The sequence below is a fragment of the Lepidochelys kempii genome, chromosome 8 (genome assembly GCF_965140265.1).
Source record: "Lepidochelys kempii isolate rLepKem1 chromosome 8, rLepKem1.hap2, whole genome shotgun sequence".
NCBI lineage: Eukaryota > Metazoa > Chordata > Testudines > Cheloniidae > Lepidochelys > Lepidochelys kempii.
Window position 1 is genome coordinate 12276912 of NC_133263.1, and position 15367 is coordinate 12292278.

Here is a 15367-nt window from a genome sequence, read left to right on the forward strand (position 1 = left end):
GCTGGTGTTCATAGAGACAGACAATCTCAAAAGGCTGAATACTTAGAGGAGAAAAATGCTGACAAAAATTGCAGAGTTACAGCTCTTCTCAAAGTGCCCTGGGATCTTTAGTTCCACCACAGATGTTCAGTATCTCCTTTGAAAGACTGTATCTTATGGCTGTGGCAATTTCCCATGTATCCAAAAAGCAGTGGGAACATTAAATATGATGAAGTCCCAGGAAAGGGCTTAAAATCCACCCTACTTTTAACCCCAAAGCAAGAGTGCTAACTTGACCATAGTATTTACACAGGACTCTTTTCCTAGTTTAAAACTCACACAAGTAACACACATACACATGGTGATGGGCCTGAAAACTCATGCTGCTAACTCACTAGAGGTGGGCCTGAGTTGCAAACCTCACTCCCAACTCCCCAGAACTTTAGGAAAATTCACATCTAAATTTCACAGTGCAGTCCCATCTCTAGTAAATACCTAGCTGAAATACTGTTTTAAACTCATGTTAATGCTCAAGAAGATGAGACTCTTTCCTTCAGCTAATGCCCTCGTCTGATATTAAAAGAGATCCATGTGCTGCTAAAGGTTTAATGAAGCAGATAGGAATAAAATACAGGTCCTGACCATTCTGGAACATAGCAATTCCCGTACCAGATCAACCATCTATTTAGTCCAGTATCATCTCTCAGACAGTGACCAGTACCAGATGCTTCAGAGGAAGATGTAGTAGATTATGGAATAGACCACCATATAGGCAACGTTTTTTCCTACTCCTTTGTCAGTTGTAATTATTTCTTTTTGTTACTTTTAAATCTGTTGCCTTCATAGTTGCCTTTCTTGTATGATGAGACAGGAGGATCAGTAGTGTCCCATTTACCTTCTTCTCTACTACCCAAGAAAGTTGTGTATGTTCTATTTGTGCTATTTTTTTCTCAATAACCTGACCACATTTGAATACAACATTCCAGGTGAGAATACCATTGATTATATAATGGCTTATTTTCAGTGTTACTTTCTACCCTATTCTCTATACATCCTAAAAGTGGAAACAGCTGCTCAATCCACAGTGAATTGAGTTGTCCAAGACAACCAACTGTTCTTTCAGAATGGTTATAAGTAATTAAGAACTCAGCTGTGTGTATGAGTAGTTCAATTTATCCCTTCCTATGTATGTTACCTTTGCATTTGTCAATACTTACGTTTTTCTGCCATCATGCTGCACACTGGAGATGGAGCTACTAATTAGGTCCCAAAAACACTTGACTGTCACTGTAGATTTTTCTCTTAGAGTAAAGCACCCAAATGCCTGGGTGCAAAAGCCAGTATATCTGATTTTTCCTTGTTTAAAGTTTATTATAAATACTGTGCAGTAACAGAGAGTGGAATTTTGCCAATAATTGCAGTTACATAGCAGAAATGCTTCCATTTTTTCCTCCTGAAATATGAAGTCCCCCAATCTTTGTACCATTTACAAAGTGACAATTTTAGCAAGTTACAATTTTTTCCTTTAGCAATGCAATTACCGTTACTGAAGTTACTAATGCAACCAATGGAAAAAAAATGTCACCCAGTGATTGATCAAATATGGAATCCCACTTCTGTTTATTAATTAAAGGACTGATGGACTTCTGTGAGCACTTTCAATTAGTTTTATTGAGTAGCCAAATCTTTTAAATTAGCACAGATAAAATAAGCATTTGCATGTGTTACAAATGACTTTTTACAGGAATAAAACAGTGAAAATTACAAACTGTAAAAAGGAGGACAAGTAAATCCTGTCTCAGATTCAGAAGGGGCAAGATTTATAACTTCATGCTGAAGATCTGTGTCTGAGTTTCAGAAAACAAGGATTTAATATTACAATATTATACACTACTTTACAAAATTAAATTTATAAGGATTACATCCATAATAGTGAACAAAAGCTTAAAATCACATTTGATGGTCCCTTATATAACAGCCATTCTACATCTTTGATTATAAATTGTTAAGAAATTAACTCTGAATAAAAGAAATGTAAATCTTATTCTAGTTATTGCAAAATAGTCTGTTTAGACTGAGACTCAAATATATTAAATTATAAAAGATAATGTATACAAATTAAAATGGATGGTACTGATGTTGACAGAATTAACATTAATGTATCAAACAAATAGTTAAACCTCAGAAACTAGAAAAATAGAGTACATGTGCTGTGGTGGGGTTGTCACACTAAGATAGAACAACCAGGACCACCCTTCCCTGTTTAAGATCTTAAAACAAACAAGTTATTCTTGACGTTTGTAATATACAGTGAGAAGTGTGGCAAAGGCAGTTTACACACTGGTGTGTTCTGCAATGATGTAAGAGTCATACGAATTGAAGCAGCAGGTTTTGTCCCCCACTGCATGGAATTGAAACTACACATTCAATATTGCAGAATATTTCTTAAATACAATATGGACATTCCAAAAGCATTCTACTTCAGATGGGTTCATTTGCTCGCTCGTTCATAAGTTTCACAGAGAAAAATATTAGGGATCCTAACTTGAAATGTTGTTAGTTACTATATTGGCATGTAGACTGACATTCATAGCTGTTATCCTGGTTTACATAAAGCAAATGACGCTCTCTCTGAAACAGACACTATCTTTAAAAATGTAACTTTATGAAATATAATGACAAAGTATGTGGTGATAGTAAGAAAAAACAAAGACTTTGGGTCTGTTGTGAGATGCATGGATAATTTCCAACATCCTAGTCAGTACATTTTATCATCATGTGCCTAGAGTGAGTTACCACTTAATAAAACTGTGGTTGTCTGAATGACTGATTCTCATTTAAGAAATAAAATTTAGGATCTAAATGTGAGTGAAGCTAGAAATAAAGTAATTTAGTAAATTTTAAAACAATTTTCCCCTATATACTTACTATATTTTTTGAAAATAATGCACAATCTTATAAAAAAACTTTTGGGAAATACATTTCCACTAGTCATGTAGACACAGCAGGCAGGGTGTTTAAATCACCTTTGGAAGAAGTAAATCTGTTCCAAAATGCTCTTTTGAAAACATCACAAATCAGCACAGAATGATAGTGGCTCTTTTGTGCTCAAATTTCACAAGATGTTTCTATGAAGAAACAGCTGCTTCTCCCCTGCATTGAGGTAACTCCTTTCAGTCAATTATACTGTAACTGGAGCAGAAGCAGACGAATGGCTGCAGAAACCATGATCCTACCAGATCCTGTTAAATCCGCTTTGCAAAACCTTCACAAGTTTACTAGCCTAGGCACAATATCTACTTTCCTACCTTTTACTCATCAATTAAAAGTTACTTGACCCCAACAGGGAGATTTTTGCAAGTCTGCTGTAAGTGTATGAGCATTAATATGAACGAAAAGCAAAATAAAGTAGAAAACATTTTTTCCACGGGCATATAAGGGGCAGCAATCAACTAGCAACATGAAGAGAAACAGCCTGTCATCGACAGATTGCTCCCCAACCGATATACTTTAATTCTCATGTACTTTACACATCTTACATTTAAGAATACCAGCTTTCTGTAAATCCAATTTCCATGTTTCATTCGTAGCACTTGCAGGTCTGTCAGTTAAATTAAAACATGTATATTGTGTGGACACATGGCCCTGGAATTAGGCTTGTTATAAAGCTTCAATCAAAAAGATTTGTGAGAACTTTAAATATATTCACTGAACTATAAAACACTTCCTACCAATATGTTTTTCCATTTATTTCAAGAGCAAAATTATTACTTCTGCTTGAATTCAGTTTTAGATGTCAAACAAAATATTCAGTACTGTCTCTAAAATATATTGATAAATTAAGGTTGAAATGCTACCACAGCCTCATTTCACAAAACATGTTATGGGCCTAACATTTAGAGCAGAAATCTATCTAATGTAACACACAAAGGATCAGGTGGTTTTATGCTTTGCCTTCTTTTCCCCATTCCTGCCATTTAATGAACTATCAAGACAAGACCAAACTCATTATTTTTAACTACAAACACAAGGCTCAGTGTCAGTCTTAGCCCATTTTTGCTGCCAGATCACTTGATTACAGTTTTCAGTTTACACAGTATGCTTTGCCAACTTTGCCTTTCAGGTACAAGAACATTGATGCATTTGAAAGCTTTTTAACAAATTACTTCAGACTATCTCAATCCAGCCAGGCCAGTTTAAGCTACCTTTAGACCTATCCAACATAACCATTTCTAGAACATTACATCCTAAAATTTTCATAATTTTTTTTTCAAAAATTTGTTCATTTCACAATGAATTGTTTAATTGCTACTTTAAGTGTACCAGAGAGCTCTCTTTTTTAAAATAAATTTTCAATCTTTAATCAGTGGATATACTGTATCATAGAGACAATATAATTTCCCTGCAACTCAATCATATTGAGGTTTTAAATCTAGCAGCAAAAAAAAGAAAAGAAAACAAAAAAACCCGCAAAACTAAAAGTTACAGAAATATACATTTTGAACAAAACTCCATTTTACAAAATGTATTTCACTCCTTCAATATGCCTTTGCAAATGTACTTCATGCTGCAACTGCTTACAGTAAAAGCATAATTTGCAGCAAATTAAAGATCCCCAACCTCTTCAAATATATTTTGATTTTTAAACGTACAATATTATGTAGTTGCACAAATGATCCTCAGTTGCGGTCCTTTATTTGCTTTATTTTGTTGAAATCACAGTGAGAACTTCTCATCAACTGCACCAGGCCACAAACTTAACAAAAGATATTACAAGCACAAGTGTTCTTTACTGCAGAAATTTTCGCTAAGCAAGCGAGCCATACAACCCAGTGGTTCATTTATTCACTTGCTGCTGTATATGCAGGAGGAACTCATAGTATGATAAGGCAGATTCTGTTCTGTCTTCTATCATATTCTGTAGGAAACTTGATTTCAGTGGACTTTCATCCCTTGGAAATAGAAATAAAATGACGGAGTGAAATGAAACATTCACGAATCTCTACAGTACTGTATTTTTAAAGTTATAGGCTGAACTAACTATTTTGAAAGCTCTTTAAGTGGTGAAGTGTAAATGAACGGCCAGTACTGTAGGCCTCACAATCGTTCATTACACAATATTGCTGGATAACGTTCACATTTAATTCACTAAAATGTCTGATGTTAAACACAGGCAACCTGGTTACATTTATAACGTAAGAGCCCCTCAATACCAACTGGCAGAGGGCCAACTCTTCTGTAAAGTCCCATCAAGTCTGACACTTTATACATTATCATCATAGTATTTATATGTAAAGAGTGTTATGTGTAGTATCAAATGAGAGCTGGTGACATGGTGGTCAATCTCGCTGTGATGTTTGTACAGATGGTGTGTAGAGCATCATGTGTGCTGGAAATATGATCCTAAAATGTTTTGGGGGCAGACTTGATAAACAAGTTGTCCCAGACAAAGGAAGAGGAAGTTACTTGCCTGTAACTGGAGGTTCTTTGAGATGGGTGGTCCCTATCTGTATTGTACGTGAGTAGACAGGCGTGCCATGCACCTGAATCCTGAAGTGTTTCTTAGCAGTGTCCACTGACCAGCACGTGTGTGGTGCATCCCCTCATTACCCAGCCGAAGGTATAATATTTAGTGCCTCTCCAGTCTCCCTCTTACTGTCTTGGAATGTAGTCCAAAGCAGAGGGGATAAAGGGCAGGTACTGGAAGACAGATAGGGACCACATATCTTCAAGAAGCTTCAGTTACAGGCAAGTAACCTCTCCTTCTTTAAGTGATGGTCCCTATATGTATTCAACACATGGGTAACTTGACAGCAGTGAGCAGTGCAGAGGTGGGTGTGAGGATGCCAATGTTAGCACGGTCTGCAGTACAGCCTAGCCTACTGCCGCTTGTGCAATAGTGCATTGCGTTATGAACGTGTGGACAGAGTGCCAGATGGCTGCACAACTTAGGTCTTGCTAGGACACATCCGCCAGTGAAGCTGATGTGGTAGGTTGCGCTCATGTAGAGTGAGCTGTGACTCCATCAGGCAGGGGTACGCCAGATTGTTTGTAACATTCACAGATGCTCTGAGACCCATTTGGAGATTGGTTTGGAGAGGAGGGCTTGACCCTTGGACTGTTCAGCAATGTGCAAAAGGATTGAGTACTGTGAAGATAGAAAACCAGTGCATAGCAGACATGGAGGGATTGTAGGACCCTGTTAGTGGGGGAGGTGTGCGGTTTGGGGCAGAAAACAAATAGGTGGATGCACTGGTTTAGGTAGAATTCTGACAGTGCCTTTGGGAGGAGTTTAGGGTGGAGCCATAGAGACACCTTGTTCTTGTGGTATATAGTGTGGGGGGGTGGGTGATCTGCCATCATGGCGCCTAGTTCACTGACCTACCTGGCTGAGGTTCTGGCTACCACGAATATGACTTTCATCAAAAGGTGGGAGAGTGAGCATGTTGCCAGTTTTCAGAGTAACAGCCGTGTTAGTCTGTATTCGCAAAAAGAAAAGGAGTACTTGTGGCACCTTAGAGACTAACCAATTTATTTGAGCATGAGCTTTCGTGAGCTACAGTGAGCTCGATGAAGTGAGCTGTAGCTCACGAAAGCTCATGCTCAAATAAATTGGTTAGTCTCTAAGGTGCCACAAGTACTCCTTTTCATGTTGCCAGTGGTTCAAAGGGTGGCTTTGGGAGGGCAGAGATGATGAGATTAAGGTCCCATAGTGGTGTGGGCTTCAGAACTGGTGGAAAAATGTTGAGTAAACCCTTAATGAAGTGGACAGTGGTGGGATGCGTAAACACTGATGTGCAGTTCGCAGTGGGGGGAAGGGTAGAGAAAGACACTGATTGCTGCCAGGTGCAGCCCTGTAGAGTTGATGACTAGGCCGGACATTTGAGGGCAAGAAGGTAGTCTACATTGCCTGGTATAGATACCACACTCAGTGAGTGATGGTCACATTGAGCCCATACTGTGAACCATCTCCGTTTTCCTCAGTAGCATGCCTTGGTGGATTCTCTCTGGCGCTCTGGATAAAGATTTGCCACACCAACAGGGAGCATGCCTGGTCTATCCTCGATCCTCATCTGAATACCAGGCTGTGAAGTGAAGAGGGCTTGGATTGGGATGCTGGATTCTCCCCTGATCTTGTGAGAGTAGATCCAGGAGAGTGTGAAGGCGGAGCGGCGTTCAGGTGGAGAATCTGAGAAGGTCTGTAAACCAGAATTGACAGGGCCAGAATGACCATCACAGTGGCTCTGTCCCAACGAATCTTGCATAGTACTTGCAGCAGGAGGGGAATGGGAGGAAAGGAGTAACAAAGTCTTCTTCCAGGGGGAGGAGGAGAATGTTGCCCCACAAATTCTTCCCTATTGCTCCTCTGGAACAAGAGAGGGGCAGCTTCTGGTTCTTCAGAGTGGCAAACAGGTTCCACAGATGGGTGCCCCAGCTCTCGAAGACATTCTATAGCGTGGCATTATGTAGCTGTCACTCGTGACTGAAGTAGTGTTCTGCTGAGCGTGTGGGCCAGGCAATTCTGGGTGCCTAAGAAGTATGTGACTTGAAGCATTACGTTGTTTTTGATGCACCAGTTCCAAAGGCGGATGGACTCAGGGCAGAGGGAGGAAGACTTGGCGCCGCCCTGCTTGTTGATGTACACCACTGCTGCGATGTTGTTTGAGAGAAGTTGAATGTGGAGGGGCTGAATTAGCAGGAGAAAGGTCTTACACACTGAACAGACTGCATGAAGCTCTAGCACATTTATGTACATCCTGCCCTCCCGTGGCATCCACACTCCATAGGCCATGTGGTGGTCCAGGTGGGCTTTCCAACCCGTGAGGGAGGCATCTGTTGTGATGGTGACCTGTGGTATGGAAGGGGCGAACGGGGTGCTGATGATGACCTTGGGAGGACTGGCCCACCACAGTCCAGGGAACTATGATTCTGGCCAACATATGGTCTGTGTTGCTTCTGTAGATGGAGAGGAGCTACACTTGGAGGCAACACATGGCCAAAGGGGGGGGGGGGGGGGAAGAGAGAGAGAGAGTGAGAGTGAGAGTGAGGCAGGCAGACCATGGTGTGAGGTCTATGATGCAGGTCCACAATGATGGACATAAGTGTTGCAAAGCAGTCCACCAGAAGGAAACCTCTCACTGCAATGGAGTCAAGACGTGCTCCGAGAAAGTATAATCTGCATAGATATCAATACTGACTTTTCCTTGTTGACACAAATACCTAGAGATGCCAATAGTATGCAAAGGGTGAGGATCATGGCGGCTACTTCCTGGCACGATAAGCACCACGAGGAGCCAGTTGTTAAGGTAGGGGGTATACTGAGTAGCAGAGGCGGCGCATTTGGACTGCTACCACAGCAAAGACCTTTGTGAACACTCCTGGCGCTGTCAATATACCAAACGAGAGGACCTGAAACCGATAGTGTTGGTGAACTACCCGAAAATGGAGAAACTTGCAGTGGGGCAGGTAACTGTCTACATCGAAGTAAGTGTCCATGTTGTGAGCTGTAAACCAGGCTTCCTGGGAGAGGGAAGGAATAATCAATGCCAACGTTACCGTACAGAATTTGGGCTTTCTGAAAAAGTATTTATCATCTGAAGATCTAGATGCGGACAGTGCACGGCACCCTTCTTCAGGATAAGACAGTATGGTAGGTAGAAGCCTCTTCCCTTGCATTGAGGTGGGACAGGCTCTATGGCCCTTTCAATGTGCAGATTTTCTTCTTCTTTTTGGAGAATGCATTGATGGGATGGATCCCCAAGAAAAGTCCAAGGGGCGGAGGAAGGGAGGCTGGAGATACCAAAGATGTGGGAACAAGAGGAATTCTATGGAGTATCCATGGTGGATGTTCTCCAGTATCCAACTGTCCATGGTGATCCTGTCCCAATTGTGAGGAAATAGGGCAATATGGCCCCCATACACTATACGAGGCACTGTGGTGGCATCGGGGAAGGTTTAGGGGTCGACATGCAAGTCAAAACTGAGGTTTTGGGTGCTGGTGGGAAAGGGTCAAAGAATTAGTTGTAGCGGAAGCAGGGAAGTGTGTCTGTTGCAAGAGGTGCCACCTAAGTGGCACATCCTGCTGGCATTGGTATTAGGCCAGGTAAGGTTACAGACGGAATGGTTGTCTCTGCTGCTTGTGTTTCAGAGCTGGGGTGTATATACCAAGGGACCATAGTGTGCCTGTAGAGTCCTTCAGTACATGAAGGGATTCATCCATCTTTTTGTGGAACAACTTGCTCATCAAAGGGGAGGTCCTCAACTGTATTTTGGACCTCCCTGAAATGAGCACCCAACATGTGGAATACAGATAGGGACCATCACTCAGAGAAGAATATTGATTTGTCTGTCTATAAGAAGAATATTGATTTGTCTGTCTATAATGTAAACTGAGCATGGGGATGCCACAGACAATGGACAATTTATCTGTATCTGCAGTAAACACCAGTTATCAGGAGGATGAGGAAGAGCATGGTGTTAGCACGCAGGAAGAGACTGAAGCCCAGGGAGTCATCCTGATTCTTGAGACAAAGACAATTAACATTGGGGAATATAAAGAAAAGCAAAAGGGCATCTTGTTATCCATCACTGAGGGAACAAAGAGGTCAGTGCTCTTTGCAGCTATGAATGGTGGATCCCCAACTATGTGGGTTAGTGATGCTGAAAAGCAATTGTAGGTGAGAACAAAGCTTGAAGCCTGTTATGGTTATATGTAGACTTTTAGAAGCAGGTTATTCTTTTGTTTATTTGTAACCATTTTCTGTTTCTATTATTTCTCCTTAGTATCACTTAGTCTTGTTTTATTATAAATTCATCTCAGTACTATTATATTAAAGTAAGGTGTGCATCCTCAGTTGAGCTAACAGCCTGGTGCGTATTCTGTCTCTTTGGAGACAGCGGACTTGGTATTTCTGTGGGCATACAGTGACAAAGCCTGGATGCTGCAGAGGAACTCTCTTCCAGGGGATTCAGGAACTGAAGTACACCAAGAGTTAACCTGCAAGGCAAAGTCTGGACTGGCAGAGTCCTGAGGAGTCTGTTTGCCTATCTAGCAGACAGGGGTGGCAGGAAGCGGTCACACAGTATAGCACCAATAAATCTCTTGCTGAGACAGAAGGGTAACAAGGTGACTTACAGTTCTGGATGCCCTGAGAAAGCATCAAACCTCCACAAATTAAAAGATGACAAAACAAGCAAAGTTAAAATCACGTCAGGTTTTCAAGCATTTACAATTCACAGTAGGCACAACTCCTACAAATCTTGTGTGAGGGCACTGCAGTATAAAATGTGTCACTACAGTGGCAAACATGACTATGCATGCATGACTATGCATATTTGTGTATTAGAGTTGTCGAAAAGAACTTACGTTATTATATACAGTATAGGGAAGAATGGCCTTTGCTCTCTCAGCCAAGAGATAAAAGCTATTGTTCTGGTAGATTCAGCTGTTTCAAGGTCTGGAAGATGCGTCTATTAGACAAAGGTTATCATTAATACATAATATAATATACTCTGTCTTTAGGAGACAGAGTTAATTTAGTGTTAATGAAAAGGGTCAAGCATCATAATCAGGCATAAAGTAGGCACAGTGAGTATGAAGCTGTTTCACATACCACTGCAATTTCAGTGTCAGATCATCCTTGAACAAACTATCAACTGTGCCAAACTGAATAGTGGCTTTTGGCTGTCACAACTGGGACTACATTAACAGATTCATTTTCACTTGTGAACTAAACTAGGATTTGAATTTTCCAGCAATTGAGGGCTGGTGAGCTAACCCACTCTCCTTCCTGGTCCCAATATTCTCAATCTGCTCAGACTTTTACTGGATCTAACTGATGGTTATCAACTTCTACTTATTGCGGTTTCATAGTGAGTGAGCTGGATTAAGATCATTTTAAGTGGAGAACCTACGGAAGAGAGTCTCATGATGGGGAAAGTGAACTTTTCCTGAAACTGTAATTAATTACAATCAGCTACAATTCTGAAAGGCTCTTGAGCTTATACAGGTGATAGATTATAATTTAAAAAGTTACTTGTCCTATTTAAGGCCAAAGCAAGCACTTACCATATTCTGTGGTATTGATGCACAACTTGGAACTCCAAGGACTTGGCTGATAAAATTCTGTCCACAATTCTTTCCAATCCAGATAAACATTACCTAAAAGACAGTTCAATAACAATAGCATTAATCTATGCAATACATACACCCTTATACTCTTCTGTATATCTAAAGTGCTCAGTAGCCTTCAGAAAAACCCAAAAGTTCATATAAAATTTTAACTTACAGAGCCAGCATCCATAAGATAAGCACCATCCCTACTCAGCTTCTCCACAGACAGCTGGAGAATGGGTGGCTGAGGTATTGTTTTATCATTGATGTTGAGGGCTCCCTAAAGAGAAAAATTGCCACCATGTAAGTGTGCCTCTAGATATATAGATAAGAGAGGCAGCAGGAATGAGAAATATTCAAGTGGAATACATTTTTATTAGTAAAAAACAATTAAGGACAAATTATACCCTCTTGCCCCCAAGTGCATCATCTGTTGCAGTCTGACTTTTACATTGTTAAAACTCAGATATAACATATACTTTATTATAAAAAAAAGCAGTCTTTATTTTGTCTTAATGAAATTGATTCTCTTCTGAAAACTTCATACAATTATGTGAGCTTCAAAAATCTGCAGGCTTCGAAGTCTGGATGTACAGAATTAGTCTGCCTGCACTAATTCCTACACATACTGGTTCATGGCACTAATGACAGGACTTATTTTAAAAAAGAAGTTGAACACCACTATGAAAAACATCATCCCTGCTGCAGCATATCCCCTTTTAATGGGATGTGCTTTGTAGTGTAATAGACTATTTTCAAATTAGAATGCCAGCTACATTTTTCAGAATGATTGTCTATAGAATCCAATCCACATTGTGTCTAGAGTGGGGTGTTAGCCACATGTTCCCTCCAGAGCCCATCTATACCACCCCTAACAGGAAAATAATGGAGCAACATCTTATATGTATGTACGGTTTACAGTATTTGTAAACTTTTACACACTTCAGCTTAGTCTGAAATGCAATCCAACACTGGAACTACCCCTCATCTCATGACTTATAATTCATGCATGTATTGCTTCCAAGTTATTGCTGCAAAACTTGATTTAGAATAAGTCTGGATTACATGGAGTGGCAATTTAGTGCAGCAGTCTTTATAATAATTCCTTAATAGTCACACACACATGCATGATTCATGTGATGTGACTTAATTCGAATGCCAAGGAATTGTTTCATCAGTTTGCCTATAATGGGTAAGCTGCTTTGATGTATCTTCAAAACTTTAAACTTTGTGACTGGCTGTGAGCTCTCAGACTACATACCTTGAAGAATACAGTTCTTATTTAAAGGGTTTTCTATGCAATACATATTCTTCACTTCAAATAAAGGTCTTTGGAACCAAGCAACCACAGAACCAGTGTAATAAGTAAAAAGAAATCATACCTCATCTGTGAGATTGTCAACTCTGTACAGATTGGGATGGGTCATAAGCATGAGGTAAATTAGGGGCTGGTTTTTCACTTGACACATAGTAAAAATACGCTCATCTAAACGGATATTTGTCCCAGTCTGGAATGCTTTCTGTGAATAAAACCAGTATTTGAAATATTTTAATTTGTTATTAATTCAAAGTCAACAAGTGAAAAGCACTAGGCAGAGTATCACACATTCAAGATGTTTATAAAACAAGAATAGGTATATTGCCTACATCTGCTTTTGATTACCTACATTAAGAAATATTTTGAGTCCCACATGAAATTTAGCCTTAAATATTTTGATCTAAAAATATAATAAAGTCTTGATTACTACAATGACCCCCCCACACACTTAATTTATCTGCATTTCTTAACTGAGTATCTGTAGTCAAAGCAAGTTTTGTATATTACTTATATGCAAACAACTTTGTGACTAATCACTCAGTGTATCTTTGGATTCTGGAACCACTGACATAACATACTGTAATATATGTTAGTCTTATGTCTGTAGAAAACTTTCTGAAGAGTGGAGTTGGAATGACGGCATATTAAGATGGATTTTTAATAAAATTATGCTTATTACTTTGTCTCAAGAAGCTACATAACGATACTTTAAAACCGCAATTCAAAGACTTGTTATGCTTAATCCTTTGGCTCTAATGCACATCTCTGTCAGAGGTGTTCTGACTTAATGGTAAATGCACTCCATTGGCTTACAGACACAAAGCAGCTCAACTGTTGCTGAAGCAGGACCGCATCCCAAACAAGTACTGAAAACCATTCAAGTGTTTGACTTTGTCTATATTAAAGAGATCAAATCTCCCCAGCATAAACACAGCCATAGCATAGACTTAACAAGGGTTTTTTAGTATCATTTGAGAAAGTGTGAATGAGATGATTCCACCAGGTCTTGATCATGCTGCATTCTGAAAGAGTAAACCATCTATCCTAAGACTAACCGTTTTCTATATTAGTTCAGAGGGATCCACAGCTGAAAGCCATTTTTAGAAATTGTTCAGTTTTCTAGCGTAGACAAGACTCAGGAATGCTGCAAACCCCTTTGTTAGAAAAGCCAGCAAAGATCAGTTCTTTGTGGGCTAGCACTTAGCTCTCTCCCTACACCCCACATTAAACTGGTGTATAGATTTGCCTTGTCAGCAGCACAGAGTGAAGCTCCTCAAAGCCACACTGAACAGCAATTGCTGCATGTTCCCTAGGCTAGCAGTCAGGGGTATCAGACAATCACAGCAAGTCTCCCCATATTACTCCCTGCCCCCACTTTCCTTTGCTTCCTCTCTTGGCTGCCCACTTCTGCCTCAATACCAATGCACTCCCAGGCACCCAAGCTTCTTGCCCTCTAGCTCCACCTCCCTGGTGCTATTCTTCACCATACTCCCGATCCTACACTGCTGCAGCTCTATACATGGAACAGAAGCCCCTTCTTTCTGTCATGACACACTCCACAACTATACCACCTCCCTACATTGTTCATAAAAATGTCAAGCTTTATGATAAATGCATCTGACATAAGCTCTAGATACAGTACACAAACACAGCCTATATATATGTAACTTCAGTCATATTCAGATCTTATGATAACTTTTAAAAAACCCTTTGTTGGTGGCTGATATAGACACCCAAGCCATCTTCTACTACAGTTGGCCCCAGTGAAAACCAAGGTGAACAAGCAAGTCTTGCTTTGCAGTGGTACTGGAAAGAAAAGGAAAAAAAAAAATCACCAAATCCAGGGCCTGGAGAAATGAGACAAGAAGTTGGTTCCAGAACTGTTCCATTTATACCAGAAGAGGCTATTATCTTAAATGCCAAACAACCTCAATTACTGTGATAGTATATGGCAAGATGGCTGGTCTTAATTAAACTGGATCCAAACCAATGAAGAAATCACCCCCCTTCAAATGTTGCCAAAACCCTTCATAGATAATATCATCTCACAGAAATGTTTACCTATACATCATTCAGACTGACATACTGAATATAAAAATAATGTCCTCTGGAAAGATTTTATTTTCATTCTTACTTGTTTTAAGAGAGCCAGTACATGAAGTGGAAAGAGTCGTAGGGAATAGGGAGCCATCAGACCAGGTTGCTGAATGCTTAGGACTGAAGAGCGGTAAGCCGACAGGGAATCGATTACAGCATTCACCAAGGCATCCCGAGCATCACTCAAACTAGCAGAAACTGACCGGTCCACAGCTAAAAAGCAGAGAGAGAGAGAGAGAGAGAGAAGTTTAACAGCTAATTTTCTTTTCTAGGAATTACTGACACGTATTATTTTGTACTTCTATAACCCCTCATGTCAGGATCTTAAGATGGTTACAAACATACATTAATGGAGCTTTACTGTGCCACCAAGAGGCATAGAGGGATAGGAACATTAATGGTACAGCCTAGAATAAAAAATCCCAGAGTCCTAATTGCTGCTCTAACTTCTGATGTGCAGAATTCTAAAGCCATATCAAACAACATGACAACATACAGTTGTACTGATATCTTCACACCCAGAGTCACTGTAAGTCATATGGCAAAGTGCCTTCAACCATTCAGAAGGTAGGATACTTCCCTTGTAATCTTGCTTCCCAAAGGATTATTCCTCAAAAGTTTTAGATATTTTACACTTGTACATCAAAGAGCGTCATGCTTACCCATATTGGCTAATAAACCTGTAATAGCTTGTACATCAGCCCCCAGATAGACATCACTCAGTGTTGTAACAACAGGTAAACACATAGTGTGGACTCGAATCCTTCTTTCACCTATAGGGAGAAAATAAATCTGTGTAGTCGCCAAATGGCATTTTCCACACCATTATCTAAGCTGTGTTTTGGGGGAAGTGGGGAGAA

At 40.0% G+C, this 15367-nt stretch overlaps 1 protein-coding gene across 6 annotated transcripts in view; it reads right to left on the minus strand.

Annotated features, from left to right (window-relative positions):
• Positions 1–1632: 1632 nt before the first annotated feature.
• The window catches only part of SEC24A (SEC24 homolog A, COPII coat complex component), a 51586-nt gene continuing 37851 nt past the window's right edge, over positions 1633–15367 (minus strand). For 5 of the 6 annotated variants that reach the window (XM_073355539.1, XM_073355538.1, XM_073355542.1 and 2 more), the window contains 7 exons: positions 15170–15280; positions 14545–14720; positions 12475–12612; positions 11268–11372; positions 11048–11140; positions 10346–10449; positions 1633–4931 (listed from right to left, as the gene is read on the minus strand). In XM_073355539.1, the coding sequence (XP_073211640.1) occupies positions 4817–4931; positions 10346–10449; positions 11048–11140; positions 11268–11372; positions 12475–12612; positions 14545–14720; positions 15170–15280 (842 nt within the window). In that variant the 3' untranslated portion in view covers positions 1633–4816. The other variant, XM_073355543.1, reaches the window with a different exon arrangement.